Source organism: Lampris incognitus, chromosome 10, assembly GCF_029633865.1.
Source record: "Lampris incognitus isolate fLamInc1 chromosome 10, fLamInc1.hap2, whole genome shotgun sequence".
NCBI classification, from domain to species: domain Eukaryota; kingdom Metazoa; phylum Chordata; class Actinopteri; order Lampriformes; family Lampridae; genus Lampris; species Lampris incognitus.
This window is the reverse complement of record NC_079220.1, coordinates 50,532,190-50,558,829: the sequence shown is the minus strand read 5'-3', so window position 1 is coordinate 50,558,829 and position 26,640 is coordinate 50,532,190. Positions and strand designations below refer to the sequence as shown.

Below are 26,640 nucleotides of genomic sequence, written 5' to 3'. Positions count from 1 at the left end.
GACGACAATCACAGACCACCGACCTGCAACCGGGCCCAACAACTGAAAGATCAATGCACCGCTGGCATCACCTATCCAGCGGGGGGGGGGGGGGGCATGGCCATCAAGACCCTATGTAGGGGCGAGGCCTGCCCACTGCGCCGCTGCCGGGTAGATACCCCTTCCAGCCACATGCACCAAGCATACACCAACGTAGCCGAATTCACTCCCGACTCAGGCAACCCACCACCAAACCCCCTCCCCCCGGGCGGACAGGGCCCCACCAGCACCCATAGACAATTAGAATTTTGTTATCCTCTTTCAAAGTTGTATTCTGTAAATTGTGTAAACACAACATCCATTGCACGTTGTCCGTCTTGAGAGAGATCCATCCTCTGTTGCTCTCTCTGAGGTTTCTTCCTATTCTTTTCTCCCGGTTAAAGGGTTTTTTAGGGAGTTGATTCTCATGCGATGCGAGGGTCTAAGGACAGGTTGTTGTGTTGCTGTAAAGCCCCCCGAGGCAAATTTGTATTAATTAATTTATACAAATAAAATTAACTTGACTGCACTGGGATTTTATACTTATTGTTTTGTTTGTTTTTTTTAATTAGGACCAGAGGGAAGACTGCCCCCCTACTGGCCCACCAGAACCACTTCCGGCAGCAACTCAGTTTTCCCAGGAGATCTCCATCCAAGTACTAGCCGAGCCCATACCTGCTTAGCTTCCGTCATTTGGCATAGTCAGGGTACATGTTGGTATGGCTGCCGAAATCTAGACCAACTCATCAGCTTACAAACAAAGGCCACGCCAGCAGAGCTTCCCCTGTGGCTAAAGCTATACTGTAACCTGCTGTGGGTTTACTATACACTCTATGTGTATGTCATCTGTAGTGCAACCTGTCTTCACAATCCCATACTCCTGATGGCTTGTTTGTTTGGCAGTAGACTGTGGTGTGTACTATGTTATCTTTTACCCTTACATCGTCGGTGCCTCTGCACTGCTCTCAGATAATGCCCACTCGTCCACTATGCAGAGGGGTCCAACACTGAGATGAGTAGTCACCAGGAGGCTATGCTCACATATATCCACCAGAGGGCAGCGTTACTGTGTAATTGACCTTTTGGGTTTTTTTCCCTTCAATTTCCCCTTTTCTCCCCAATAGAGCTCCGGACGTCACGTGACTAGTTTTGTTAACGCGGCCATTTTGGCAGGAAGAAAAGCGCGTGCACTGAGCAAAAATGAATGGCGCCAGCGTCGATTTTAAGCCGTACGGCAGGATTGATAGGACGAACAATAGGACCCGTCGAGAATGTTAAGGTAGTTTGTTTTTTTTAAAAATGTTTTTCCAAAGAGTTGTATAGTAGAGTTAAAAGTCCATGTTGTAATATTACAGCCGTGGGCTCTACAGGGTCCATTCATTCATTATCCAAGCCAATTATCCCAACTGGGGTCGCGGGATCCTATCCCAGCAGTCGGGGAGACACCCTGGACAGGTCGCCAAACCATCACACACACACACACACACACACACACACACACACACACACACACACACACACACACACACACACACACACACACACACACACACACACACACACACACACTAGGGACAATGTAGTACGGCCGATTCACCTGACCTACATGTCTTTGGACTGTGGGAGGAAACCGGAGCACCCGGAGGAAACCCACGCAGACACGGGGAGACCATGCAAACTCCACACAGAGGACGACCCCCAAGGTCGAACTACCCCGGGGCTCGAACCCAGGACCTTCTTGCTCTGAGGCGACCGCGCTAACCACTGCGCCACCGTGCCGCTCTACAGCGCTGTTTGAGGTTAAAAGAAGTTGCAATGGCCAAACCGATACTGTATTTCTTGCAAAGCTTCTTGTGAGCTCTAGAACCGCGTCACACGAAACACCTTTGAGTCCATAAAATCAGGTCACATACACCCCAGACAAGTGTAAAGTCGAACATATTTGTATGTGGGGTGCAAGAGGTACATTCAAGTAGCATGAGGAATGTGAATGTCCTGATTTGACCAGTCTAAACTGCTTTGTTCACTGGGCAACCGCACAGTGATGCTGAAATGCTAAAAACGGTGGTCGTCAGCGGTCACACAGTTGACTGATTTTTAAGTCAGCGTTTCTGCAATGTCCCCAAGAACGGGTGGTAAACCAGTGGAAGATGCAGCAGTCGTAGGCATTATAGTTATCACGATTAATAAATAATGGATTACAATTGTATAGCGCGTTGTCTCGATACTCAAAAGCACTTCACAGTGAAGGGGGGGGGGGACTCACCTCAACCACCACCAATGTGTAGCACTCACCTGGGTGAGGCACGGCAGCCATTTTGCACCAGAACGCTCACCACACATCAGCTTGAGGTGGAGAGGGAGGAATCATTGAGCCCATTACATTGGGGGATGATCAGGTGGCCAGATGGAGACAGCCAGGTTGGGAATTTTGCCAGGACACCCGGGAACCCCCTGCTCTTTGCGATAAGTGCCATGGGATCTTTAATGACCACAGGGAGTCAGGACCTCGGTTTAACGTCTCATCCGAAGGACGGAATCTCCTACAACACAGTGTCCCCCTCACTCATGGATGTATTATAGTAGTTCACATCCATGCCATCACTGCACTGGGATTTTGTTTCTTTTTTATCAGGACCAGAGGGAATACTGCCCCCTACTGGTTCACAAACACCACTTTCAGCAGCAACATAGCTTTTCCCACGAGGTCTCCCATCCAAGTACTAGCCCAGCCCATGCCTGCTTAGCTTCTGTCGTTCGGCAGAGCCAGGGTACATGTTGGTATGGCTGTAGTCATTATTATAGTGTAGGCCTAGCAGACTGCTGGACAGTCGTGCTTTTACCCGAGCTTTGAATACGCCTTTTCAGCACGGACCTAATTTCAAATTTCGCAGAAGTCACGTCTCACTGCAGAACATCCTGTCTCGCACAATGTCGCAGGGGCCACCACTCAAATTTCGAGTTGTGTCGCTTGCATCACTGCTGTCACACTGGGAAAAAGAAATTGCCAGTGATGGGTTTTCCTCGTGGCCTGTCATCCCCTCCCAGTCACATTCTTCCACGTTGTTGATGTCCGATTCAAGATTCAAGAGAGTTTACTGGTCCTATGTACCAAGGGCATTGGGATTCTGAAACGCTTGCCTAACAGTCCTACAAGCATTACAGCCATACACGTAGTAACACACACCAGGGTATGAATACACTATATTTCATACGTAGTGTCTCCCTGTCCTGTCTCCCCCCCCTTGTCATATTGTGTGTATGTTTGTGTATATGTACGGAGGGGTTGATGGTTAATTTCGCTGGCACTTGTGTCCAGTGACAATAAAGGTTACTTACTTACTTAGTGTGCTAAAACTTGTAATTTAGTGTAAGGGTCGGCCAATAACAGCTATTTCAGGCCTAAAACCCGAATACACCTTAGTTACACTTATTGGACCTTTTTTTGGGGGGGGGTCCGACAACCCCCCCCCCGCCCGCAGCAGACCTTGGTGCTCACTGATAAAGACCAGCATCAACTTGTCTATCGCCTATAATAACCAACCATTCCACGTGAAATGAGCGGAAACGTGAATCATCGTTGACGAAACGCGGGCGACGATCGCGCCGCGCCTATAAGAAGCCGCGTCCTGCGCCCTGCGCCCTGCGAGCGGAGAGCGGAGAGGGAGCCGACGCACAGCCGAAGAAGTTGCGCTCAAAAAAAGAAGAGAAGAAGAAGAGAAGAAGAGAGGCGTGCGCCGCACAGACACGCCCGTCTCCCCATCCCACCCCGCCATGGACGCGTCCTTTAAACTGGCTTTCCTCCTCCCGGTGATCTCCGTGCTGGTGTCCTGCGGTCCGGCGCAGGCGTGGTACAAGCAGGCGGGACGCGGCGGTTATTACTCCGTGGGCAGAGCGTCCGGGCTGCTGTCCGGGATCCAGAGGGCCCCTTACACCAGGAGAGCCCAACCGGAGCCGCCCGACAGCCGAGGATCCGCTCCAGATAACGTCGCCTCCAAGTTGAGATTCCTGCTCAAGACCATGGTAAGGTGGCGCGCGCGCGCGCGCGCGGTCCTCAATTTAGATCAGAGTCGTGAATGGCTGGTGTAAACGTCTAAATTTATTTTTATTTTTTTTTTACTCTTTTTGTAATTTATTTTTTTGTATGGAAATAGCGGCAGAGGTTCAGAACATATTTCATTTAGTCAACCCCCCCACCCCCACCCCCAACTAGTGTCTTCTTACAGCGGGGGGGGGGGGGGGTGAGAGAAATGATCAAATATTAAAGTCTGGCTGAGTGGACTGTGTAGAATGAAACGTAAACGAGAAGAGGGGCGCGTGCGTTAACGATAATTAGCTGAACAAATGAAAAGCGTGAGAAAGCGTGAGAAAGTAGTTTCAACGTGCAGTGACGGGTGATGCTGGTGGTCGTTGCGGTGGATAATGAGGCAGTACTGGAAGGTTTAGCGGCGATACGCCTCAACCCACGGGGGAGCTGTCCAGTCAGCACCCAGCAGGCTCTTTAGATGGAGCCCAACAACACATGTTAAAGGCAAACAATGAAGACATGATAAAAAAAAAAGCTCATTTATCATGACTGCAGAGGCCAAGTCATCAAAGTTGAGTTAAAAAGGGTGGGTGGGGGGGTGGGGTGTCTGTATGTTGGTTTTGTCCTATAATGTGGTTGTTGCTTCTCTCCGACAGCCTCTTTGCATCAAAGACATTACGCCGAACCTGCACAACTGTGAGCGGTTCCAGGACAGCGTGGGCTTATTTCAGTGTGAAGCGGAGGTTTTCCTGACACTCGACCCATCGGACTGCACTGACGACTGACCAGTGTCGCCTGTCATTTGCTGGATGCTGGCCGGCAGCACCGAGTTGGTCTGATGCTTGAATCAAACTGTTATACTAGAAAGTTTTGTTTTTCTGCATCTGCCATGACACCAAATCCCCTGTCTATATTCTACGGGCTGACTTTCCCATCAACACTGTCTCCATAATGTTCACTGTGTAACAATGTATATACATGACCCAAGTTTGCAATAATAAATGAATCATATTGCATCCCGGCATTGAATTTGTTTCGCATATAAAAGCCATTATTTCAGGAAATTAACCAAAAGCTCATATTTTAGGCATCACCGCTCGTGGATGGATGTAGGCGATATGTTGGCGTTGAAAAACGGCAACACAAGCAACTGAATAATCGTTAAATTAGATATTTATTACATCTAGAATCATAAGACATCCTGAGGTGCAAATTCTACACATTTCAGTGGCTGTGGCTTAATTTTGTTGCATCATTCATAACGTATTTCAGTGTTGAACTGGTGAAGCAGGAGAAAAGGAGCCCCCCTCCCCTCCCACATTCTCCTATTATGTGACCTTACCTGAGCAAAAATCATCAGTCAAGTTAAATTTTTTAAATTAAAAGTGCATAAAATAATTTAAAATAGGAAAACCTTATTATTGCTTAACTGTAATTGTCAGCGCCTCATCCAAAGCGACACATCCTGAACTTGTGTTTTAAAGAGTGAACACTGCAGGGGGAGGCAAAAGCCAGGAATAAAAACTAACTACATTTTGGTGGGGTTGCACGTATAAAACGGATTATAAAAAGCCTCGTGTGTGTCCGGGGCAACGTTACAGCAGCGGGACGGCTTTCAGGTGCTGTTGAACGACTTCCTCCGTAACCGCCTGGAAAACCCTCTGTACAATGGAGGTGTCCGTGGCCGTGGTGAAGTGGTGGTACACCGGCTGGTCGGGTCTGCTGCAGTTCCGTGCGACAAACATGGCAGTGATGTGTTGCGCTGCAGCCTTCACATCAGTATCTGGTCCTGTGAGGGAGACGGAGGCACACTGTGAAACTGCACCAACAGATGTGTCAGACAAATCAGAGACATGCAAAGCCTCAAATGTCTGCCAGTGTGCCTGTCCCCTCAACCAACCCTAATGCTGGGGGGGGGGGGGGGCACACACCTAAAAATACATCTACAACAAACCAAACGAGTGGAAGTTTCAACCTTTCACAGTCTCCTCAGATCCACATGTGAGATTGTAAGCAACATTAGGTTAACACTAGAACGAGCGGGATTTCACTCCTACCTGAAACGACCATGGGCGGTCAAAATGACCGCCAGTTTTTAAACTCTATATTTTGTCAAGATAAATACACAACTGAGATATTAATGCATTGCATATGTCAGTATGTCTGTTAGGAAACGACTGACACCAAAATTACCATTTTAACAACTTTTAATACTATTTTTCAAACGCCCGCTGTGCAACGCCTGTAAATACTGCAACGCCTCGGTGGTAGTCATGGTGCGTCTGTAACCAGACATGTTGGCAATAATCAAAAATCAAGTTTAGACTGTTAGTCTGCACTGGAGGACGCTAATGTGTTTCTACGACAGAGTGATGAACTTCATGAAGGAAATGACGCGACCAAGCACACGTCGTAAATAGTGAGATGGCGCGCACAATCACACGCAAATGATGTGCGGTCATTTTGACCGCTCATGGTCGTTTTAGGTAGATCGTATCATAACTTTTTTTTTTGTGCAATTGATCTAAAACTCATTTCAATGCAAATATAGGCGATTTTAGGAGCATTCGGGGGGCGGCAGGTCTGTATCCCCCCCCCCAAAGTTACCTAACTGAAAATTGGTCGTTGTAGTGTTAAGCGTATTATTCTGTGTGAATATGTTGGCCGAAGTGAAACAGTCTTATAAAGTTTGGTGTGCTATCTAGGCAGGGTAAATAATTGCCAAGTTTCCAGAAAGTTTACAGGCCTTGGCAATTCCTGAGAAAGGCGGTGTTCTCCACTACCCTGCAGCAAACGTTAAGCTTCATGACGCCTGAATTTCTGACTCGGTTTTCCAGTTGCTGTGAGCGAAGCTGAAAAATGTATGGCCGTGATTTGGCCGTACTCCCGAGTGAATATTTCATGTGTAACCGCCGAAAGGACAATGTATAAAACATTGTGACAGCTTCTGGCAGGGGAGAATCCTGATTCCCCGACGCTAAGGGGGAATTCGTCGACCCTGTCAATCAAAAAGTAACAAGAAACTTTAGACACACACGATTCCCTGTGGAGTCACTAAATAATGCCGGGCCGAATACACCGTGCCACCCGGGAGACGTCTCAGAGCAAGTCCCATATCAATACAGCATATTTCATATGGTTTTCACATTTTATCTGGAGGAGCCCAGGTTCTGGACAAACTTGTGATTTTTTTTTTTTTTTTACAGAAACGTCACAGGCAAAAAAAACATCATTGGGTAGCCCAATCAGTAGTTCTGACTTTATTTTGACCCAGTGAGGACAATGGAAAGGCATTTAGAGCATGAAAGATGAACGTGATGGCATACCTTGATAACTGGGGAGGTAAAGCCTTAGGTGTCTTCCCGAGTACAAGATCTTCTCCCGGAAAAGGTCGGTTTTGTTCATGAACAGGATCTTTAGAAGAGAGACACCGTCAACAGTTGTGAACGCAGACCCTCACACTACCATTCAAAACCCACGCTCATTGTCTTTCAGCGATACCTGGTCACTGAATTCATTGTGGATTGAAAACGCATCAGCTCTACAACTTATACACATGAACGTAGAAAACCCCCGACTTCACATGATCTTGTCTCTAATCCCTACAGTGCAATAAGGGGCCTTCCTGCGATTTTCCTAAATTAGCCCCATTGTGGCATTCTTGCAAGTAAACCTGATATTCTTGCATATTCTGTAGATTCAATGAGATTTTAAGCACACGTTCTGCAAAAGTTGACGCTTGGTGAAGCTACTGCCGACATGGTGGTATTAATCTAGTTCATATGTACCACTACCATGGTTAACACAGAAATAAAATGACACCAGCAATGTAATGTAAAACAGACTGGGGCGTCCAGGTAGCATAGTGGTCTATTCCATTGCCTACCAACACGGGGATTGCCGGTTCGAATCCCCGTGTTACCTCTGGCTTGGTCGGGTGTCCCTACAGACACAATTGGCCGTGTCTGTGGGTGGGAAGCCGGCTGTGGGTGTGTGTCCCGGTCGCTGCACTAGTGCCTCCTCTGGTGGGTCGGGGCGGAGGGGGAACTGGCGGGAATCACGTGATCCACCCACGCGCTACGTCCCCCTGGCGAAACTCCTCACTGTCAGGTGAAAAGAAGCGGCTGGTGACTCCACACGTATCGGAGGAAGCATGTGGTAGTCTGCAGCTCTCCCCGGATTGGGCGGGGGCGGGACTGCTCAGAAGAGTGGGGTAATTGGCTGGATACAATTGGGAAAAAGGGGAGGACAGGTATGACCAAGTTAACCCAACTGATTCTAGTCTGGTGCTTATGGGTCATCACTGGGAGCATACGCACAGCCTCCTTAACAGCCAGATGTAACTTGGCACCTGCTTTTTTCAATGGCAATGTACAGTGTAGTTCATAATCAATTCATGAGCTATAACCTACTGATCATAGAACTGCAGTCTTCTACAGTGGGAATGGGTTATGTATAGGACTACCCCCTGGTTTAAATATGCCCCCCCTCAAAAAAAAAGCCTGTCAAAAGGTTTCTGTGCTCAAAAAGAACTGAATATTTTTTCTCCTTCCACCACCCTTAGCATTTTGCTACCTGTCGTGGCAATTATTTAATTCCACTCTGACATTACATGAGGAACGAGATAAAAAACTCTCCGACAGTATTGTCACACGATTTTAATATATGTTCAATGAACAGACGCATCCAAACCCCAGGTGATTGAATGCGCACCGATCAATACAGTACAGTCTCTCTTATAGGGCAGTTGTCTGTTCTTCCCCTCCTTATCTCATGTCTTCCAGCTCTCATCCACCAAGGCCACTTCTGAGATTAGTGTGTGCAGACTTGCTCCACTCAGTGAGTCTCCCATATAGCCAACAGTTAACAATAGGCCCTTATTTGTGCACCTGGAGAAGAACTTTATAAGACTACCTTTGTTCTACTACACATGGACTTTAAGCATCTATCTAAGCAATGTAAGGTGGTCATGGTGAAAGATTAAATGTAAGCAAATATGAATTGCCCTTACACTACCCAAGTCAAATTTGAATGTTTTTAGTCCTCTTATGAGCAAGAAGACCGACTTCGGGACCATGAATGCATCCAACACTGGTGGAGTAGTGCAAACCTACACACTGAAACCAACAATTTAAAAACATCGATGTATCCATCGCGTATCCCTCTCTTCTGGAAAAAATAAAATTTATACACACATGCACAGGCGTCAGAAAATATTCAGACAGACCCCTTCACTTTTTGCACACTGTGTTGATTTAAGTTTAAATGGATAAAATTGCCATTTTTGCCGATCAATCTACACTCAATAACCCATAATGACAAAGTGAAAACATGTTTTTAGAATTTTTTGCAAATTAAAAATGAAAACATCATTTACATAAGTATTCCAAGCCTTTGCTATGGCACTCAAGATTTCGGTCTGGTGCATCCTGTTTGCTGTAATTACCCTTGAGATGCATCTCAAGCTTGACTGGAGTCCACATATGGCAAATTGATTTGATTGGACAGAAAGGCGCACACGTGTGTGTACATAAGGTCCCACAATTTACACTGCATTTCAGGCCAAAAACCAAGCAATGAAGTCAAAGGAACGGTCTGTAGAGGCATAGGTCAGGGCAAGGGTCTAAAACCATTTCTAAAGCTTTCGGTGTTCCCAAGCACAGTGGTCTCAATAATTAAGAAAAGGAATAAGTTTGGAACGACCAGGACTCTTCCTAGAGTTGGCCGTCCGGCCAAATTGAGAAACAAGGGCCATGGTCAGGGAGGTGACCAAGAATCCAATGCTCAGGTCAAGTCAGGTCGGGTCCAATCCAATGGTCAGGTCAGGTCGGGTCCAATCCAATGGTCAGGTCAGGTCAGGTCCAATCCAATGGTAAGGTCAGGAAGAATTGGATAATGCAAAGCTTGGAGAGACTTACCCAAGAAGACTCGAAGCTGTAATTGCTGCCAAAGGGGCTTCTACAAAAGTACTGAATTAAGGGTCTGAATACTTAAATGAGATTTCAGTTTTGGACTTTTAATATGCAAACATTTCACTTTGTCATTATGGATTATTGAGTGTAGATTGATGGGCAAAAATGGCAATGTTATCCATTTAAAATTAAATATACAACACAAAGTGTGCAAAAAAAGTGAAGGGGTCTGAATGCTTTCTGAAGCCACTGTATATTAATGCATTAATCAGTCACACACACACTGAACTCCAATCCATGAACTGAAATTGTTACACATCTTTTTCCTGTTTTTGCAACTGAGGTGGTTTTTTTGTTGTTGCTAACTTTGGCTGTAAAACTATGCTAATTTTTCCTCGTTAGTGAAGTCGAAGCCTTTTTTTCTCTAATAAATTGTAGGGTAGCACATAGGTATGTCCGGTTCAAAGTTTCATTGAAAAGACATCATCCCTGTGACAATTTGAATATTCAGTTTAATTATCTAAAATCAATTAAAGTATGTTTTACTTTAATATTTTTATGTAAAAATTTCCATAATTATACAAAACTCATTAGTGACAAACATGGCCCAATGTTACTTCATTAATAGAGAATGTAGACCAGAGAAACTGTTTTTCTGGTGGACTCCACTGAATTGAGAGCAGCAAACAAGACCTCTCAGCACCTTCACCTCCAAGGCTGACCATCCCTCATCTGTGGTTAGTGGACTAAGAGCCTCAAATTCAAAATATTCTTACCCTTTTCCTTCCAGCAGTGCTACATAATTACAAACATATTGGAAATGAATTACAAAGCATTTTCCATCGTCTGATAAAATAGCAAATGTAAAAATATGTAAAAGGTTGGGAAAAAAGTGCTGTTTCACTGCTCCGAGTTAATTGTATAAACAAAACTGCCACTATAAACAACCAGTGACGCAGACATCCCTCCATAAATATCGCGCAATTTAGTGGAAACAAATCAAACAAGCTCATTACACAGGTTTTAAACAACATCTCCAGTCAGTGAAACACACACATTACCTGTCCTCCTCCTTGATTATACCTCCAACACCAATTATCCATGTCAAAGGCCATCATGGCCCTGCTGCTCCTTGTTGTTTAGTAAAGGTGATTACCTTTGGCCGTTCTGTGCATCATTTACCCCTACGGGTTAACTGTGCTTTTGTCTTTTACCCCAACAGTTTACTGTTCTATACAGACATCCTCCTCATGCACAACCTACTGGCAAAGGAAAGAGAAAACACAAGCCTTGCTGTGGGGTTGTATTCTACATAGGCTAAAGGTGACCCAGTTTGCGTTTATCTTTGACAGAAGAGGCCGCCTTAAACTGGAAGATGAGTGCTTTCTAAATCGCGAGTCCAAGCATACTCACCAGAGAAGTATTTTTGAAAACTGTGCTGTTGCAGATGGAGGTAAAGAGTTCAAGGCTTTCCAGCAGTCGGCTCTAATGGGGAAAAAGTGGGAAATTAGATCAACGCTATCAAAAAGGACAACGCCCAGATAATGTTACACAAAAACTTGAATATTACAAGACATTGAATGTGCCTACTAGAAATTTCCGCAGCATACACATTATCATAGCAGCTTCATGAAAACTGCAAAAGGTAGTGTAACAAACCTTTACATTTTGCGACATAAAAAAACAAACAAAAAAAAACATACTGTTGAGAGGTCTTGCATCAGGGTCATATCGTAACTACTGAGGGCCACCACAAACAGGACAGCATGGACACAATCGAAGCAGTGGAGCCATTTCCTTCTTCCACTCAGCTGCCCACCTACATCATACATCCTGTCGACAGGCAGGAGGAGGCTTATTCATTTCATACATATATCAAAGATCGGTTGGATTCCCTCTCCAAACGCCAAGTCTTCAGGAAACCCTCTCCTTTACAGGACTCACGTTTTAAGTCATCCCACAGAGATTTCTAAAACACCCAGAAGAACTGCACTGGTAGAGGATTAGGGAAAACAGGATGTAATTGTGAACGCAAAAAATGTGACAAAGAAACTGTGAAAAATAAAGTCACAATCCAGAAAATGTAAATGCAAAAAAAAAAGTAATTTAAGACAACAGCTAATCCACCAATTACCAAATATGAACATTTTTATAACTGCTCATTTTGATAGCACTGTCAGGTAGGACTTTCCCAGGAAAAGTGATGACATTTTCACCATAGCAGCCACATGCAAAGTTAGAGGGAGCAACATGGCGGAGCAAGTTTGTAAAAAACCTTCACCGAAAGATACTGGAACACCAGTAGCTAAAACCCAGATTCAAGCAATTTCGATTTGCTTGGCGGTAGGGAAGGTGCTGACGTAATATAGCCAAGGACTTGGATTGGTCAAGTACTACTGAAATTACCACATATCACCATGGATGTCCTCATGAAAACAAAAATGAGGACCTTCAGGATTGTAATCTCGGCGTTTTCCTTTTTTTGGACCCCCCCCCTTTCTCCCCAATTGTATCTGGCCAATTACCCACTCTTTCGAGCCGTCCCGGTCACTGCTCCACCCCCTCTGTCAATCCAGGGAGGGCTGCAGACCACCACATGCCTCCTCAAATACATGTGGAGTCGCCAGCCACTTCTTTTCACCTGACAGTGAGGAATGTCACCAGGGGGACGTAGCGCGTGGGAGGATCACACTATTCCACCCAGTTCCCCCTCCCCCCTGAACAGGCACCCCGACCGACCAGAGGTGCTAGTACAGCAACCAAGAAGCATACCCACATCCGGCTTCCCAATCGCAGACATGGCCAATTGTGTCTGTAGGGACGCCCAACCAAGCTGGCCGGAGGTAACACGGGGATCCGAGCCGCCCATCCCCGTGTTGGTAGGCAATGGAATAGACCGCCACGCCAACCGGATACCCATCTTGACGTTTTCTACATAGGCCTATTTACCAAAAGTGTTCGGCCTTGTTGATATAACTACACTAACGCAAATTCACACACATTCAACTTAGACTGACACTGTTAAGGCCATTCAATTAAATGGGGGTAAAATTGTCTTTGTCATACTATTTAATGTAGCACATAGGCCTATGCGTTCATAAGAAAGTGCATTGGTTTGACACACTTGAGCCTTTGTGGGAAATATTCCACACCATTCTGTGTGGGGGGAAAAATGCGCCAAGCGAAGCTGTGGGTCTACGTGACACAGGTAATAAGTTCCCATCAGGAGCAGACAGACAATTTCTAGGTTCATGATTGCGCCGCTCACTTGAGGCAATAAAACAATCATGCCCGGGCAGTCAAGAGTCAGCTTTAACAACCCTTAACTGTCACATCTGATGTCAGTATTTAAGCCATGGTATAACTTTTCTTCCCCCTTTCAGTTTTTATGGAGGAGCAGGATCAGAGCGAACAGCCATAAATCCTCCTCAGCAAAGTCCAAAACTTTTAGGAAAGGCGTCAGACAGTGAAAAGTCTTAAACTGCATCGACTGTTTCCACCGTAAATATGACGACACCAAACACAATTCTCCCCGTCTCGTTCATCTGCAAGGCTGAACATTCAAACTATTATGAGAAACCAGAACGGCGTTCTCGTAATTAAGAGTGCATCACTGCATTACACCTCATTATCAGTTAATCACCGACAACCACCAACCTGGAAAACTTAATACAGTGTAAGTTTGTCACCACCACAATTCAAGATCAAGGTCTAACTGCATAAAAAGGCAGACTATATAGGGCAGCATGGTGGCGCAGTGGTTAGCACTGTCGCCTCACAGCAAGGAGGTCCTGGGTTCGAGGCTGGGGGTAGTCCAAGCTTGGCAGGTCATCCCAAGTCATTCTCTGTGTGGAGTTTGCATGTTCTCCCCATGTCTGCGTGGGTTTCCTCTGGGGGCTCCGGTTTCCTCCCAAAGCCCAAGGACATGTAGGTCAGGTGAATCAGCCATACTAAATGCCCCTAGTTATAAATGTGTGTGTGTGTGTGTGAGTGTGATGGCCTGGAGGCCTGTCGAGGGTGTCTCCCCGCCTGCCGCCCAATGACTGCTGGAATAGGCTCCAGCACTCCTGCGTCCCTGAGAGCCGGATAAGTGGTTCAGATAATGGATGGATGAATGGACTTCATGTTCATGGACCTGGTTCATGGGTCATCATCTTCAAAGATCTCTTTTCACTGATATTAAAAGTGACCCTATACTTTACACAATCCTGTTACGGCAGTCAAAACATTTGGAGCAATACTTGCCCCTCTTACTCTTTCCTCCAAAAGGGCTCAACACTGTTGCAAAAAAATATTAAAGCTGTGTATGAGTTTTTCCTGTTTTGCATTGTGTCTTTGTAGATTTAGAGAAAGCATACGACAGGGTGCCGAGAGAGGAGGTGTGGTATTGTATGAGGAAGTCAGGAGTTGCAGAGAAGTATGTAGGAGTGGTGCAGGATACGTATGAGGGAAGTGTGACAGTGGTGAGATGTGCGGTTGGAATGACAGATGGGTTCAAGGTGGAGGTGGGATTACATCAAGGATCGGCTCTGAGCCCTTTCTTGTTTGCAATGGTGATGGACAGGTTGACGGATGAGATCAGGCAGGAGTCTCCATGGACAATGATGTTCGCGGATGACATTGTGATCTGTAGCGAGAGTTGGGTGCAGGTTGAGGAGAGCCTGGAGAGGTGGAGGTATGCACTGGAGAGAAGAGGAATGACAGTCAGTAGGAGCAAGACGGAATACCTATTTGTGAATGAGAGGGAGGACAGTGGAATGGTCAGGATGCAAGGAGTGGAGGAGACAAAGGCATTTGAGTTTAAATACTTGGGGTCAACTGTCCAAAGTAATGGGGAGTGCAGAAGAGAGGTGAAGAAGAGAGTGCAGGCAGGGTGGAGTGGGTGGAGAAGAGTGTCAGGAGTGATTTGCGACAGAAGGGTACCAGCAAGAGTTAAAGGGAAGGTTTACAAGATGGTTGTGAGACCAGCTATGTTATATGGTTTGGAGACAGTGGCACTGACGAAAAGACAGGAGGCGGAGCTGGAGGTGGCAGAGTTGAAGATGCTAAGATTTTCACTGGGAGTGATGAAGGACAGGATTAGGAACGAGTATATTAGAGGGGCCGCTCAGGTTGGACGGTTTGGAGACAAAGCAAGAGAGGCAAGATTGAGATGGCTTGGATATGTGTGGAGGAGAGATGCTGGTTATATTGGGAGAAGGATACTGAATATGGAGCTGCCAGGGAAGAGGAAAAGAGGAAGGCCAAAGAGGAGGTTTATGGATGTGGTGAGGGAAGACATGCAGGTGGCTGCTGTGACAGAGGAAGACGTGACAGAGGAAGATGCAGAAGACGGGAAGAAATGGAAACGGATGATCCGCTGTGGCGACCCCTAACGGGAGCAGCCGAAACTAGTAGCAGTAGATGAGTTTTTCCTGTTTATACGAGGTGTGAAAAAATAAGTTGGAACTTATTAATGCAATGCTGTCAGTTTGCATTATTGTTACAATTACAATGCTAAACAGAAACCCTTCCTCAGTTTAACAGTATGTTTTTTTACTTCAGGCTGCCAAGAAATGTGACTTCAACTTGAATCAAACACTGAAGTTGAGGAGGAGCTATGAGAGTTTCTTCTGAAGAGACCAGACTTTGGTGCATTAGATGTGTGTATACCACAAATATCAAGTCCTGAGAGTGAGTCCAGCACCTTATACAACCAGGATCTACACCTTCCTGTAAATCACTGTGTATGATATTGATTTTGGATTTTTTTTATTCATACATTGTGCGAATGTGTGTCGGCCCTGTGATGGCCCGGCAGCCTGTCCAGGGTGTCTCCCCCGCCTGCCGCCCAATGACTGCTGGGATAGGCTCCAGCATCCCCGCAACCCTGAGCAGGATAAGCGGTTTGGATAATGGATGGACCTGCCACCCTTGTAAAAGCAGCAATAACTGAACAATGTGCGCACCTATACAAGTAAGGAACTCCAGTCATCCCTTTTCAATACAATGTTCTCTCTTCACATGTTCATTTCAAGTGAGGGTAAAGGAAAGGAGTTCAACTGAAGGTAGAACTGGGGGGGCAATACCATTGTGGCTATGATTGTCCTGTGTAGCTGGTGCAGATGACTAGTAGTTCATGTATTCATTGAGATATAACTGCAAAAAAAAAAAAAAAAAAAAAAAGTTAAATATTGTTTTAATCTTCGCTTGTGCTTTCAGCGCTATAAATTATAGATGACTCCATTATAGAGTTTCCAGGGACATTTGTCTCCTGTAAATAACCCATTGGGCGAGTCATTCTGCATGACTCATTAAAAACTTGCACCAATCAATTTCACGGATTCAACAGAAAACATTTGTGGTGCCATAGGTATGACCAAGCAGTTAAAACCAATTATTCCACCAGCTACGTATCATGTTTAAGCCACATTTGCATTTATAAACACCACAAGCTTTGTGGCTTACCGGAACACCCTTTCATTGACTTGAAACTGAGTTTCGATGATTCCACAGGTCCTCACTCTCACTCTCAATACATCCATCTCTGTGGGAACATAGTTGGGAGCGATGAGCCGATTCATGTTCTCAAAGAAACTGCAAAGGAGGCCAGATAAGAGAAGGGAAAAGGAAAACGCTCTTAGCCAAAACAATACCGAGCACCTGGCAAAGTACATATCAATCAAAACTTTATACAACACATTTCGCACATTAAAATGCAATGCGAGCTACAGCCAGGAGGCCACTGTACGTGCTGATGGGCATCGTTGAAAATCAGCCGACTTTGCCGCCAATGGCCTCCGTCTCACCCGTCAAGGAGGGGGATAACACTCATCTGGTTCATTCTCTTCCCATCACAATGCAGACCAGCATGGCCACACAGTCAAGGAGCCGGTTTGCAGGTTCCTGCAACATTTCAGTTGCTGAGAAGAATGTGCCAGCAACACATCAAGGTGTCAAGAGTTGCGGTAATTATTCACTTAACTAGGAGGATCCCTCCCCCCTTTTTTCTCCCCAATTGTATCCGGCCAATTACCCCACTCTCCCGAGCCATCCCGATCTCTGCTCCACCCCCTCTGCCGATCTGGGGAGGGCTGCAGACTACCACATGCCTCCTCCGATACATGTGGAGTTGCCAGCTGCTTCTTTTCACCTGACAGTGAGGAGTTTCACCAGGGGGATGTAGCGCATGGGAGGATCACGCTATTCCCCCCAGTTCCCCCTCCCCCTTGAACAGGTGCCCCGACCGACCAGGAGGAGGCACTAGTACAGCGACCAGGAAGCATACCCACATCCGGCTTCCCAACCGCAGACAAGGCCAATTGTGTCTGTAGGGACGCCCGACCAAGCCGGAGGTAACACGGGGATAAGAACCACCAATCCCTCTGTTGGTAGGCAACGGAATAGACCGCCACACCACCCAGACGCCCCTCAATAGGATGATTACGACGAATAAGAGCAAATACATCAGGTAGGTTCTGCCACACTGCTACATTCACTGGGGCTAAAAGCTGTTAAGGAATGAACCCTCACAACCCCCTGCTATTCTACACCGAGCTGCCGTTTTACAAAATCAACATCCAGAAACAGAGCGGTGGATGCATTGGCAACATCTCCATTTCCATACCGCTAAGGGCAGTGAAACATAGTTGTTACCACTAGTGCCAGTTGAAGCCAGTTGGTTGCTCCAATACTGCATTTTCTAAGATTGCAAACCCTTGTGACATGACAGTAATTGATGTTAATCAAAAGTCACAACACACTGAGGTGGCTTCTGTCCTTAGTCCCGGGAGAGGTTGACGGTGTGTCACGACAAAGTCTGATCCAATATTTCAGGAAAAAAGTTCAATGTGACTGCAGGGAGTAGAGGGGTGAGAACACAAAAAAAAAAAACAGCCAGTCAAGTGTCAGTCATCCTTCAGCCACAGACTTTTATTGGGTTTCGATAATGAAGCTGTTATATTATCGGTTTTCTCAGCTTAGTAGGGTCCAGTGCCGCGACTTAAGATGGTAGAATTGCCCATTGCTGCTGTTAACAACTTAATTTTGATCCATTCATTTCTTATAACTACCTTTAAAAGACAAAAGGATACCTGCAAATATATGTAAAAACAGTCCAAAGGGGGTGCACAACAACAGAGAAATATGCTAAGTATGGCATTTAGTTCATACAGTAATAATCTACACTTCAGCTGATGACAACAGCTGAAGTGATCATCGGTATTCTCCACATCCCTGAAATGAACCATAAAGAGGTGAATTAGAATTTCATGATACTAGCGCAGAGCGTTTGTGTGCAAAGAGATCAGGGGATGTTTTGTACATTGTTAAAAGGGCATAATTGCATTGAGTCTCAAGGATGGCCATTACAGCCATTTGGAAAAGCCGTTCAGACCACATGAGATTCATTGCACATTCCCAACATCAGATACTTAGCAAAACAATTACGGTCCATGGGGGGGGGGGGCATTTTGGGATGCGCACACATAACAAAACAGCATTAGACAACAGGCTCCCTAAGAATGTGGATTACACTTTAGCATGTGGTATTAAAGAGGTGTATCAAAAGGTTGAAATAAGCACCATTTCATAAACTATCAGTTTATCTGACAAGGAGAATCGTCTCTTTAGAAGTGTCCGACACCTCAATGCATCTGTGGCAAGTAAATTGCAGTGAAATTGGGGACACAATGGCTGCTGGGGTTTTAACAAAACCTCTGATTTGAGAAATTCCCAAACTCCATCCCACACCTTCATACAGACCCAGTCCCTCTCTTTGCTCAACATGCGGGTAAACAAATGCATCCTTCTTATCCACTCCATCTATCCTCCAATCCCACTGCTCTCGGGTATCTGGTACTGCACCTGAATAGACAAAAGCGATCTCGCCAGTCAACAGGCCAGCACACACCGCACAACCATCACTCCGGGAAAGAATGCGGTTTCAGAAAGATACAAGATACAGAAAGGTACAAGGAATAAGGCATACTGATATGGGTTCGTAACTTTTAGCCGCAGGGTTGCAGTGCGATGTAGTAGATATCAATACAAGGCTGGATAGATGTGGTGGATACTAAAGTCTGAATGTGGCCACAGAATAGGGTCACCTGTCTAATGTCAGTATAGTCTCAGTTAAACCTTTATTTTCAGATATGTCACAAGAATTACTTTTAGGAAGACATGTTCTTGGCTTTTCTCTCACTGTCAAAACTGTACTTAAGGAAGGTTTTTTTTTTATTTCCTTGGAGAATTTCCCAGAAATTTCCAGTCATTACTCATAAACTGGTTGTCAAATGGGCACTTGGACCACTTCTTAAACTCTTACTCACTAGACTGCTGAGTCATTTAGCTCAAATTCGTAACCCCTGGCCGTTGCAGCCCGCACCCCTTGGTCCGCCAATAGGGCACAAAAAGCATAGGCCACAAAGGGAAGCAGCTCCTGGTCCTCCCCTAAACACTGGCTACAGGCGAGGATGGAACGGGCGTGCACCTGTCAGAGAAAAGAGATAATGCATTACAGAAAAAAATCTCAGAAAAGATATGCTCCAATCACCAATGATTTACAAATATCAATTAAATCAGTGACTAATGCATGCCAACTAAGTTCTCAATAAATTGTTATTCTGAACTGGCATAAAAACAACTTTTGATATCAGATCCTCTCGACTGCAGAATAACTGCTGCGTGATGCTGTGTAGTACCATACAATGTAAAGATGGACATCTTTGTCTGCTAAAGAAGGGGTGCGGTTTAACACTAGAACGGCCAAGGCGGTCATTTTGACAGTTTTGGATTTTCAAAGTTCAATAACGGTGCAAAAAGATAAAGACATGCCATTCTGTGAATGCTCCTAAAATCGCATGTATTCGTATTAAAGCGAGTTTTAAATCAATTGCAAAAAAAAAAAAAAGTTATGATAACAGCTACCTAAAACAACCACGAGCCGTCAAAAAGACCGCTCGTAATTTGCGCGTGATTGTGCACGTCATGTCACTATTTAGGACATGTGTTGGTCGCGTCATTTCCTTCGTGACGTTCATTGCTCTGTCCTAGAAACACACTAGCGTCCTCCAGTGCAGAGTAATAGTCTTACCTTGATTTTTGATTATTGCCAACATGTTTGGTTACAGACGCCGTTTCCGATGCACCATGACAGGCATTGGACAGCGGCGATTTTAATCGTTTGAAAAATAGAATTAAAAGTTGTTAAAATGTCAATTTTTGTGTCAGTCGTTTTTTAACAGACATACTAACATATGTAATGCATTAATATCTCAATTGGGTATTTATCTTGACAACCGTGATCTTGACAAACGTTCTAGTAGTTTTTAAGTTCCTGTCGTTGTTTGGGACCGTTTCAATCATTATTTTCAGTTCTTTTTTTTACATTCCACGGTTTTTAGGCCTTGTTACGTTTGCTAGATCAGCAATATGTTTTCCGTTTTGTTTTTCAGGTAATATTTTGACTTTTTCAATTTTGCTATTCAAGTTCGACCATGTCTCTCTTAAGTTTAAATTGTTTAAAAATAGTATTATAGTTGTTAAATTTTTAATTTTGATGTCAGTCATTTCCTAACAGACATACCAACATATGCAATGCATTAATATCTCAATTGGGTATTTATCTTGACAGAATATAGTTTAAAAACCGGCAGTCATTTTGACGGCCCACTGTTGTTTTAGGTAGGAGTGAAATCCCGGTCGTTCTAGTGTTAAAGGAGTAAGGATAGTCTAATAAATCAGTTCATCTGGACACAACGTTTATTGACAGAAATGTTTCATCACTCAGCTAAGAGACCTCTTCAGTCTAAACTGACTGCAGGTATCCCCACCCTTATAAACAATCTACTACTAGGGTCCACGGTGGTGTAGCGGTCTAAGCATCGGCTTTGTGTAGATGCAGTTGCCCACTGGGGACCGGGGTTCGAGCCTCAGTCTCGTCAGATCCGACTATGGCCGGACTCGATGAAGCAGTAATAATTGGCAACGCTGTCTTCGGGAGGGGAGCAGAGTCGGCTTGTGGTCGTCACATGAATGCGTCTCCGTGTGTGTCGGAAAAAGCAATGGTTCGGCCTGGATTCGCCTTGTCACAAAAGTGGGGAGGCGTCTCCTTTGAGACTGCCAGCCGGAGAGATGCAGTTGCCGAATGCATGCATGTAGTACGAGGGTGGGTGTTTGAACTAAAACAGGGATCGATTGGCCACTAAATTGGGAGAAAAAGGGGAAAAATCCGAAATAAATTTATATAGTATATATATATATATATAAAAAAAAACAATCTACTACTACCACTTTCAGCTGCTCCCATTAGGGGTCGCCACAGAGGATCATCTGTTTCCATTTCTTCCTGTCTTCTGCATCTTCCTCTGTCACACAAGCTATCTGCATGTCCTCCCTCACCACATCCATAAACCTCCTCTTTGAGCTTCCTCTTTTCCTCTTCCCTGGCAGCTCCATATTCAGCATCCTTCTCCCAATATACCCAGCATCTCTCCTCCACACATGTCCAAACCATCTCAATCTTGCCTCTCTTGCTTTGTCTCCAAACCGCCCAACCTGAGCTGTCCCTCTAATATAATCGTTCCTAATCCTGTCCTTCTTCGTCAATCCCAATGAAAATCTTAGCATCTTCAACTCTGCCACCTCCAGCTCTGCCTCCTGTCTTTTCATCAGTGTCACTGTCTCCAAACCATACAACATAGCTGGTCTCATTACCATCTTGTAAACCTTCCCTCTAACTCTTATAAACTTGTTCACCCTTATAAACAATACGGTTGCATAACGACCAAAACCAACGATCAGTTTCATATGCAATTAGATGTGACCATTAACTAGAGTTTCAATAGCCAAGTATACTATTCACACAGAATTTGGGAATGTTTGTAATCACAGCATTGTAAGATAGCAACAGGTGTACTCTTAGCCCCCCCCCCCTTCGGTTCCAGGATGGGCTTTCCTCGTCACATAGATGGCCTCTTTGACTCCCCGTTCAAACCAGTATTCCTCCCTATCAAGGATATGCACATCCTCATCCTTGAAAGAGTGGGTACTGGCCTGTAGATGGAGTAGACTGCGGAGTCCTGGCCTGATGCGTTAGCTCTCCTGTGTTGTGCCATCCTCTTGGCCAGTGTGTTTGATTTCCCCAATATACAAGTCTCGGCAATTCTCCCGGCACTTAACAGAGTTCACTATATTGCTCTGTTTATGCCGGGGGACCTGATCCTTGGGGTGGACCATTTTCGGGCGCAGCATCTTTTGGGGTTTGAAAGCAACTGAGATGCGGTGTTTGGAAAATACACGTCTCAACTGTTCCAACACTCCCGCCACATACGGAATCACCACTGGTTTATGCTTAGGCAACTGTTGTCCTTTTCCTCTCTTCGATTGGCTGGCACACTGTTTGGGCATCTTCCTGGCTTTGATGCCCAGTTAGGATAACCACACTTGACCAAGGCCTGCTTAATGTAGGATTTCTCTTTCCCTGGCCACTGTGTCGGTGGGGATGTTGTCAGCTCGGTGGTACAGTATTCTGATGACTCCTAGTTTGTGCTTCAGTGGATGATGAGAGTCAAACCTTAAGTACTGATCAGTATATGTTGGTTTGCAGTAAACATCAACAATCAAATGTCCCCCATCACCAATTGCAATTTCACAGTCTAAGAAGGCTAACCTGTCATTTTTCACATCCTTCCCAATGAACTTGATGTGGTTGTCCACAGATTTAATGTGGTAGTGTTCTGAATGTGATGTGCATTACTGTCAACCAATGCGTTAAGAATAGATGCAAGAAACTTAGAGATGTTATGGGTCACTAAGTTAATCATACAAACAATAGGCTGTAATAGCACATCCTGTTTATGTATCTTCAGTAAACCATACAAACTAGGTGTAGCTTCCCCTGGATATAATCTGTGGTACAAAAATTCTGTCGATAGCATTGTCCTGTTCCAACAGCTTCAGACAATATTATCACTTTTTTCTTGTGACCACTGCCTGAATCTCGTTTTAGGGGCTCCTAAGTATTTCTGTCGCTCAGTAACGTCATCTTTCTCATGATAGTCTGTCTGGTTTAAGACAACAGTGTATCAGCCTTTGTCTACCGGAAGGATGATATTATTGGCCTTACTGAGTCGGGAGCACTTTCCTCTCATCTCTACTGAGGTTGTCAAAGGCGCCGCCTTCTGTCGCCATCTTACAATGCTGTGATTGCAAACATTTCCAAATTCTGTGAATAGTACACATGGCCATTGAAACTCTAGTCTAGTCACGACCATTTGCATAAGAAACTGATAGTTGGTTTCAGTCGTTATGCAACTGTATCGTTTATAAGGGTGGGGATACCTGCAGTCAGTTTAGACTGAAGAGGTCACTTAGATGAGTGATGAAACGTTTCTGTCACTAAACGTTGTATCCAGATGAACTGATTCACCTTTCTTTGATTTCCTTACCTGGATTATTGCGCATGCATAAAGACAATAGAAAAGATAAGTGATCAGAGGGGTTAATGAAACACGGATGAAAAGACTCTGGCTTATTCTGAAACCATTTCTCAGCTGAAACCCACGGTCTCCTCACCTTGTTCTTTTTGTTTGCTAGGTTTATCCTCAGCATCCCCATCCCGTGCAGCACAAACTTCATAGAGGTCAGGAGATTGTCTAGCACTGCAGGCTGTGGATGGACAACATCGACTACTTTTGAGAGGTATGTCGTGTGGCACGGCTGGAGGCTGATTTAGCTAAAAAGAAGAAGTAAGAATCCGCTGACACAGTCAACACAGTATTGAAGTAGCTACACTACCTTGAAACGAAGGAGTTCCTGCTTGGAGAAGCCATGGCTGTAGATTATCTTGATCTGTTTGATCAGGGTACTCTTTCCGCTCTCTGCAGCGCCTGACAAGCCAGAACATTTCATTTCAATGGAAATATGGCGGACAGCAATTTAACGGGGCGTTTTAATCGCGCAAGACATCAATAAATAGCACACAAAACTTACCAAGCATGAGGATTTTAACTACATTCATCTCACGCTTTGCGTGTTCGCGTATATCTTGCTCTATTCTGGAGCTCTGTTTCTTAGCGCTTTTGTCCTCCTCCGCAACATCACGATGCAGGCAGGTTCCCATGCAGACCTACAGCCAATGAGAAACGGTTTAGCTGATAGTCACGTTTTTCAAATACAACCAGTGATTAAAGTGGGCCGGAGCTACCCGGATCCCGACACCAGCACTTCCCCTCCTCCCCCAAGTCAACCGGAGCTGAGATCCGGCACTCTGTAGACAGGAGTAATTTCAACCTTTTTGTCACAGTAAAATTTAAAACAAAAAACATGATGCAGCCAATTCACAAGCATTACAAAATAAATCACAAATAAAGTCGTTCTTCTATTTTTATACTATTTACTTTTTCTAAAAGTTTGAATGATATCGCGTCCTCACGTGACCCGCACCTGCCTGCTGTCTGGCTTCACCAGACTTGACATCAAAAGAGTAGGTAGTGGGCTGGGATGGATGGAAGGGTGGAGACAGTAGGTAGGGGCTGGGATGGATGGAAGGGTGGAGACAGTAGGTAGGGGCTGGGATGGATGGAAGGGTGGAGACAGTAGGTAGGGGCTGGGATGGATGGAAGGGTGGAGACAGTAGGTAGGGGCTGGGATGGATGGAAGGGTGGAGACAGTAGGTAGGGGCTGGGATGGATGGAAGGGAGGAGACAGTAGGTAGTGGGCTGGGATGGATGGAAGGGTGGAGACAGTAGGTAGGGGCTGGGATGGATTGAAGGGTGGAGACAGTAGGTAGGGGCTGGGATGGATGGAAGGGTGGAGACGGTAGGTAGGGGCTGGGATGGATGGAAGGGTGGAGACGGTAGGTAGGGGCTGGGATGGATGGAAGGGTGGAGACGGTAGGTAGGGGCTGGGATGGATGGAAGGGTGGAGACGGAAGGTAGGGGCAGGGATGGATGGAAGGGTGGAGACGGTAGGTAGGGGCTGGGATGGATGGAAGGGTGGAGACGGTAGGTAGGGGCTGGGATGGATGGAAGGGTGGAGACGGTAGGTAGGGGCTGGGACGGATGGAAGGGTGGAGACAGTAGGTAGGGGCTGGGACGGATGGGAGGAGACAGTAGGTAGGGGCTGGGATGGATGGAAGGGTGGAGACGGTAGGTAGGGGCTGGGATGGATGGAAGGGTGGAGACAGTAGGCAGGGGCTGGGATGGATGGAAGGGAGGAGACAGTAGGCAGGGGCTGGGATGGATGGAAGGGAGGAGACAGTAGGTAGGGGCTGGGATGGATGGAAGGGTGGAGACAGTAGGTAGGGGGCTGGGATGGATGGAAGGGTGGAGACAGTAGGTAGGGGCTGGGATGGATGGAAGGGTGGAGACGGTAGGTAGGGGCTGGGATGGATGGAAGGGTGGAGACGGTAGGTAGGGGCTGGGATGGATGGAAGGGTGGAGACAGTAGGTAGTGGGCTGGGATGGATGGAAGAGAGGAGACGGTAGGTAGGGGCTGGGACTGATGGAAGGGTGGAGACGGTAGGTAGGGGCTGGGATGGATGGAAGGGTGGAGACAGTAGGTAGGGGCTGGGATGGATGGAAGGGAGGAGACAGTAGGTAGGGGCTGGGATGGATGAAAGGGAGGAGACAGTAGGTAGGGGCTGGGATGGATGGAAGGGTGGAGACAGTAGGTAGGGGCTGGGATGGATGGAAGGGAGGAGACAGTAGGTAGTGGGTTGGGATGGATGGAAGGGAGGAGACAGTAGGTAGGGGCTGGGATGGATGGAAGGGAGGAGACGGTAGGTAGGGGCTGGGATGGATGGAAGGGTGGAGACAGTAGGTAGGGGCTGGGATGGATGGACGGGTGGAGACAGTAGGTAGGGGCTGGGATGGATGGAAGGGAGGAGACAGTATGTAGGGGCTAGGATGGATGGAAGGGTGGAGACAGTAGGTAGGGGCTGGGATGGATGGAAGGGAGGAGACAGTAGGTAGGGGCTGGGATGGATGGAAGGGTGGAGACAGGTAGGGGCTGGGATGGAAGGGTGGAGACAGGTAGGAAGGGGCTGTTTTGTTTCAGCATTCAATTTTTATTGCTGAAAAACTGGTTTGTTTCATATTATGATTGGAATTGGAACATTAAATGCTGTGACGACTACTAGTAAATTCATGAAGTCTGTTCAGTGGCACTTTCAACTAATACAAAAGACTGATTAAAATGCATTTCAATTTTTAAATTGAACATGTAGCCAGTGATTTATTGAGCATGTAGTGTGTGTGTGGGTGTGTGTGTGTGTGTGCATGTGCTCGTAGGGTTAATTTCCTGATTTGAGACGCAGTATTGAGGCCGACTATCACTCCCGCACTTTTGCCCACCTCTCTAATACAGAGACCCCCCACTTACCAAATCCCACTTTAACCCCTGAATACAACCTACGTGCTCGAAGCACACAAAACCGAATAAATTTCATTTTTGTCTTCCTTAACGACCCCGGTAGGACATCTAAAGTTAATTGGGCCCATCGTGCGATGTGTTAAGTCCATAATTAGTTAAGCCGGCCCAAAACGAGGCCAAGAGAACGACTCGGATGACGTTTCAATCAGAACTGCGATTGGGAACCTAAAGGCAGGCGTCTCTGAAAATACCTCTTGAAAGTAGCGCACGATGAACGGAAACCATAGCTACCTGCAGATGAACAGGGAGAAATCTGAGACAGCAGAACAT

General features: G+C 45.9%; 2 protein-coding genes across 2 annotated transcripts; one reads left to right on the top strand and one right to left on the bottom strand.

Moving 5' to 3' along the window:
- Positions 1-3,792: 3,792 nt before the first annotated feature.
- LOC130119974 (neuropeptide B-like) lies at positions 3,793-4,830 on the top strand. Its single transcript, XM_056288586.1, has 2 exons — positions 3,793-4,041; positions 4,702-4,830. Exons 1-2 carry the CDS (start codon positions 3,793-3,795, stop codon positions 4,828-4,830), a joined length of 378 nt encoding a protein of 125 aa, XP_056144561.1.
- Positions 4,831-5,640: 810 nt separating this feature from the next.
- Positions 5,641-26,640, bottom strand: LOC130119969 (guanine nucleotide-binding protein G(o) subunit alpha-like). The gene is made up of 10 exons (XM_056288581.1): positions 26,602-26,640; positions 23,929-24,064; positions 23,734-23,825; positions 23,512-23,604; positions 19,266-19,426; positions 16,405-16,533; positions 11,661-11,790; positions 11,371-11,442; positions 7,372-7,459; positions 5,641-5,834 (listed from the first exon to the last, which is right to left on the bottom strand). The coding sequence occupies exons 1-10, from the start codon at positions 26,638-26,640 to the stop codon at positions 5,641-5,643; spliced, it is 1,134 nt and encodes a 377-aa protein (XP_056144556.1).

Bases quoted from the DNA above. Each gene is read 5' to 3' on its own strand.
- LOC130119974 (XM_056288586.1), top strand. From the start codon at position 3,793: ATGGACGCGTCCTTTAAACTGGCTTTCCTCCTCCCGGTGATCTCCGTG. The intron at 4,042-4,701 runs GTAAGGTGGCGC...TCTCTCCGACAG, and splicing joins GATTCCTGCTCAAGACCATG to CCTCTTTGCATCAAAGACAT.
- LOC130119969 (XM_056288581.1), bottom strand. From the start codon at position 26,640: ATGTTCTGCTGTCTCAGATTTCTCCCTGTTCATCTGCAG. The intron at 23,605-23,733 runs GTAGTGTAGCTA...GTCCATCCACAG, and splicing joins AGGAACTCCTTCGTTTCAAG to CCTGCAGTGCTAGACAATCT. The intron at 19,427-23,511 runs GTGAGGAGACCG...TTTCTCTGACAG, and splicing joins TAGCAAACAAAAAGAACAAG to GTGCACGCCCGTTCCATCCT.